The following is a 5,352-nucleotide window of genomic DNA, read 5'->3' as shown; positions in this document are numbered from 1 at the left end:
TGTTGTCCCTGGGACATCGTGTAAATGTTGTCCCTGGGACATCGTGTAAATGTTGTCCCTGGGACATCGTGTAAATGTTGTCCCAGGGACATCGTGTAGATGTTGTCCCTGGGACATCGTGTGATAGCTTGTAAATAATGGAATGAAAATTATTGATTGTTATTAACTTGTGAAAAAGAAGTGTAACAAATCCACATGTTATGTTCTTACACCCTTACAGAAACTGTGACTCCTTCACAATGTCAGGTAAATGTCAACTCATGTTGAATAATCAACCAATCAAGCCTTTTATTATCACATGCAATGTTACACGTACAACTGCAATGAAAATTTCACTCCCTTCTGACCATACATATATTGCTTAAACATCACATTGGGAAGACAGGTCAGAAACAGTTAGGAAGGTCAGAAAACAATTTAATTAATAGATGAGGGGAGAGGAGGAGAAAAAAGAACTACAACCAGACAAAGCTCCTAGAAGACTGAAATGGATGATGGTTGCAGCATGCAAAAAGAAAATGATATCTGTTGACTACAGCATATGCTTTCTCACAGATTACCTTGTGGGAGTAGCTGGACCAAACTCTATTGGTATTTCAAGTTTGAAATCCCTGTTTGACCAGACTAACATTTCAGATGAGGTACCTCTTGACATAAAAATCCTTTTATGTTGTCATAAAACTAATGTTAAATTCTGCTTTAAATACACTTTATTGTACAATTTACTTAATGAATCGTATTCCTTAGTTCTGTTTTTATTTATATGTATTTATTTATTTGTTTTATAAGGTAATAGATGGCCTAATCTATTTGCAGTGTGAGGTATGTTGAAAAGCTTGTTTGATCATAATGACATAGCATGTTTACGTTTTTTGTAATGTATTTGAAAACATAGGTGTATTTATGTTATTTTTATAGAATTTCCCTCACATTTATCCAATACCAAGCCAAATCACTGGAAAAATTTTGGATGGGTCCACAAGAGCACAAAGTGCATACTTTTTGAAGGTATGACTTGGACTGTGGTAACTATGTTCTTATCACAAAGGGTTTATAAGTTGACACTATAAACAAACAGCATTTTCCAAAATTGAAGCCTTGTCAGAAGAACCTGAAAAATACCTTTCTGAAACCTTTTCTGTGTAAAGACTTGTTCAAAAGCAATGCACACAGATTAAAACATTTCTGTCTTGGCCAACTGATAAAGAACAACAAAAATTGAGTGGTACGTGTTGAGTCTGTGGTCTTGATTTGTTTCGTACACACTATAGAAATTAATTAATGTAAACCAAAAATGACACTTTCTATATGTTTGTGTATCTGCAGAATTAATTACAAGTCTCACCTGACAAGCTTTTGCAGTTTTGCAGTGTCATTCTTGACAGAAAAACATACTTGTCACATTCTTTTTATTTCCAGAAAAACATCTTTCAGATGTATGAGAAATTGATTGGAGCCTGTCTGGAAAACGGCAGCCACTGGACCTTGTTTGTAAGTTGCACAGATTTTGCACTCTCTCTAGTGCATGATACTTTTCAGTGTCCCTCATTAGGAAAGCTCAAGGCCCAAGCCTACCATATCCATCTTTTTACAAAACAGTTTTGTGACATACCCAAGAGGACCATAGTCTATATGAATTCATTTGGCGAGTCGGAGGTCAGAAAAAGTGCGGTGTTGAAAAACTGGAGGTAATTAATTAACATATTTAACATAACATATTTAATTTAATTGAAATCATTACCGAACGTGGTTATTGATTTCTCTATATGCTTTTTATTTGTAATAACTGCGATCTCTCAGCTCATTTGCTTCAGCAAGAGGCTGCGCTGGAGAGTGGACATGTTGTCACATGTGAGCCACCCACATCAACAGGATGGGAACTCATGTGGAGTGCATGTCATAATGGTACTGAAAACTATAGCTTTAATCTATATAAGTAATGTTTACATTTTTGCCTATTCAGTTTTTAAAGCCTTAGAGGCAGGATGGTAAAATCTAAATTTTTTTTGTAGATTGAACCATTTCAGCAGTAATGCTTTGCTTTGGTTGCTCTGTTTTTTTTTTTTTTTCCTTGGGGGGTTAAAAACAAACAAACATTTCTTTGTTAATCTAATTCTTTTTGTTCTTTTTTTTTTTTTTTCTTCTTCGTCAATTATTAGTTTGCCCAATCTCTCATTGACGGTAAAACACAAGTGGAGGAGTACAACACTGAAATCACAAAGCTCAGGTCCCGACTTTGCCACTACTTATTTTCCTCAATAGGTAAAGATAAAATTAGCTGCCTTCTTTTTCTCTAACATTGGAAAATGTAACTTGTACTTAAACAAATTATATTTTGCAGATCGAACTAGGAAGTGCAGTCAGTGCTGGTGTGTGATTGCAGCCAAAGACCGGGTACACTATGACATGTCCTTAGCCATATAGATTGTTTATATAATGGACTTTGTTCATTTGTTTTTTGTTTGTTTATTTCTTCTTCTTTTTTTTTTTTTAATTCACAGGTGCAGTGCCAGAAATGTGGTGCATACAAGCACATGCGTTGTTCAAAGTCTGTTTGTGGCATCTGTATCTTCTGTGAGAGTAAGTCACAATATAACTAAACAATGTCCAAAAATGTTTAAAGTGAAATTTTTTTTCGTAATTTTGCCTTTGCACACCAGGACTGTGTAATTAAAGTGGACGTTTCAAGATCCAGTTTTTACACAAAACTATTTTAGACATAACTGTGTCGTAGTGTGGGGATTTCCCTTCACAATTAAATTGATATAGTGCTGTTTATATCATTCTTCTTTATGTAACAGCACAGTGCAGCACAGCAGAGGGAAAGGAGTTGTGCAGCATAGTGGGTGGCTATACAGGAGGAGCAATAGAAGTAGCCAGTGAAGAATGTCATCAGGGAAAGCATCAGGCAGCGAATGACAAAGGAAAAGTTCCTAAGGGAGAGAACATCTGCAGCAAATCGACAAGTAACAGTGAGATAGGAAGACTGACAGTCAGAGATGAAGGTACACAGACTGAAAGAGATGAAGGTACACAGACTGAAGACAACGAAAAAGAAGCAGAAGTATACGGCACAAGTCTGAGTACAGATAATGCTGCTGCTGATGATGTTGACAGGATCGATGCAGATACAGAATTCCAAACTGATTCAGAAGGAACTAGTACAGTTTACAGAGTGCATGGTCGCTTATCTGTACCAAGCTCAAAAAAGAAAACCTACACAATAACAGAAGACGAGATCAAGCGCAGAATCAACGCAGAGAACATGTCAGTTCATGTTTTCAGAGGTTTGATTGGGGTAGGTATACATTTCGTGATTTTGATGTCACCTGAAATAAATCCGGGTTACTCGTATCAATAAAGTGACAATGTGGCTGGAAATTGTGCATTTGCTGCAACATATACACAATTACACCATGTAAACAAAAGCATTTAACTTTGTGCGCGTGTGTGTGTCTCTCTCTGCTCTTTTGGTGTTTGCACTTTTTCTTTTTTAGGGCCGTAAAGCCAAACTGCCCGCAATGATTCTTGACAGGCCTAAGAAGGCCAAAACTAAAGTAACAGTGTTTAGTGTTCTGAGTGAAGAGGAGGCTGGGGAGCTAGCCCTCGGGTTTGCCGGAAGATCGGCCTGCGATGTCACAACAGACATGGTCTGTAAAGGCATCGACCATTCAAGTGCTGATATGACAAAGTAAGTTAGTAAAACAATATGAAAGTTGTATCTTTTTTGGTATTATTTGTCATTTCCCCGTATTTGGGTTATTGGTGTAACATTGTTAATCTTACTTTCTAATAACAGACAGACTCTTCTCAAAATCCAACACAATCTTAAACATGAGCTGACTGATTCCTCAACCTTCAGTTTGCTGACACACACCTTTGGCCCCGCTGCACTGGATTCTGTCATTTCATTCCTGTGTGAAAAACTTGATCTTGTCTCTTAAATAATGAAACCTTTTGTGTCAGGGGTAGACATTTGTTCAAACACAAGTAAGAGAAATGAGACAACTGCAGACCGACTCAGAGAGTAATTAGAAAACGTGCGCACGGGTGAATGTCTCTGAGAAGACACACACACTGAGCGCAGGCTTGGTTCTTTATTTATAGTGAAAGTAAGTTACATAGTACTTCCTCTTTTAACTGAAAAGGGAGAGGTCAGGCATTATCTCAGCTTATCTGACCTTGCACACATACTGAAAATAACAATGCAGAAGTATATCATGCTTATCTGACATCACACACTAAGGTAAGGAATGCATTATGTTCTCTTTAACAATAAGCTTGGTTATGTGAAAATATATGAACACACAAAATATAAGGCACACTTGATTATATTGTATTATAGAGATTTGGTTATAATGTATAATGTAGAAAATCTCTAACATTTTGTGACTTTTGTTTGTTCTGTAAATCAGAATCTTGAAAATTGTTCATTGTTGTTCTAAGTTTGTGTTAACTATTTGGCAAAAATGATTGGTTCCTAATCCAAACAGCATAATGACTGTTCTAACACATATCTTAAAAATGCTACAAAGAAAGAAAATTATCACATGTTTCAATATGAATGTAATTGTGTCACACTCGGTTTGTAGTAGCTTTCCTGTTTTATTTTGAGTTTTGGTATGTTTACACTGTTATTTTTATTTCCCGTGTGTTCGTCTTCCCTTATTAGTTTTACTGTATTTAATTAGTCTGATTTAATAACTTATAATTATTTACTTTCCAGTGTGTATATATGCTCCTCGTTTGGATTATTGTTTGTTTGAGTTCTGCCTGTCTTTTCTATTAAAGATTTGGACTTTTGGACTATTAGTGGACCTCGTAGGTTTTTATTCTGTTCAATTGGTAATTGACTGGGTTTAATTTAGTGGCCTGGAAAACAGGCCGGAGGGGTCTGGTCATTTTAACCCCCTAAGACCCGAAATCTTCCATGGCATGCATTTTTAATTTCTCTTTGATATTTGGGCCGATTGGAACCCGATGAATGTAAAAAGAAAGAATTACCAGGTTTTGTTTTTTTTACCTAATTTTTGTTTCTGAGAAAAATGAGAGCCACATATGAGGACATTAATTTGAAATTGCGATAGAACAGTTGCAGTATAATGTCCTCATAACTGTATATCAGGCACTTGTTGATCAAGATTTAGTATTTTGGTCTAAATAACCCAAAATGTGATGTCCACATGTGTGGACGCCAGGCTGGAGTAAAGTGTTAGAGCTATTTATACCTATGTAAACTTTTATACACTGGTTTTTACCTGTCTTGTTTCAGAAAGGTTTAAAAGGGTGATGTCCACAGTTTATTTGTTTATTTATTTGTTTGAATTCAACATATTTTATTAAAGTAATTGA

At 36.0% G+C, this 5,352-nt stretch overlaps 1 protein-coding gene across 1 annotated transcript; it reads left to right on the top strand.

Moving 5' to 3' along the window:
• The first annotated feature begins 385 nt into the window (after positions 1-385).
• LOC146648542 (uncharacterized) lies at positions 386-4,316 on the top strand. The gene is made up of 10 exons (XM_085390136.1): positions 386-641; positions 790-822; positions 919-1,008; positions 1,420-1,491; positions 2,160-2,262; positions 2,342-2,394; positions 2,502-2,580; positions 2,802-3,298; positions 3,498-3,691; positions 3,800-4,316. The coding sequence occupies exons 1-10, from the start codon at positions 429-431 to the stop codon at positions 3,942-3,944; spliced, it is 1,479 nt and encodes a 492-aa protein (XP_085246262.1). The 5' UTR covers positions 386-428; the 3' UTR covers positions 3,945-4,316.
• Positions 4,317-5,352: the final 1,036 nt, after the last annotated feature.

This window comes from Rhamphochromis longiceps, linkage group LG18 (assembly GCF_057381845.1).
Source record: "Rhamphochromis longiceps isolate RC_006_pf linkage group LG18, R_longiceps_female_GT1.1, whole genome shotgun sequence".
Classification (NCBI taxonomy): Eukaryota; Metazoa; Chordata; class Actinopteri; order Cichliformes; family Cichlidae; genus Rhamphochromis; species Rhamphochromis longiceps.
The sequence above is the reverse complement of the archived record's forward strand: the minus strand, read 5'-3'. Positions and strand labels throughout refer to the sequence as shown.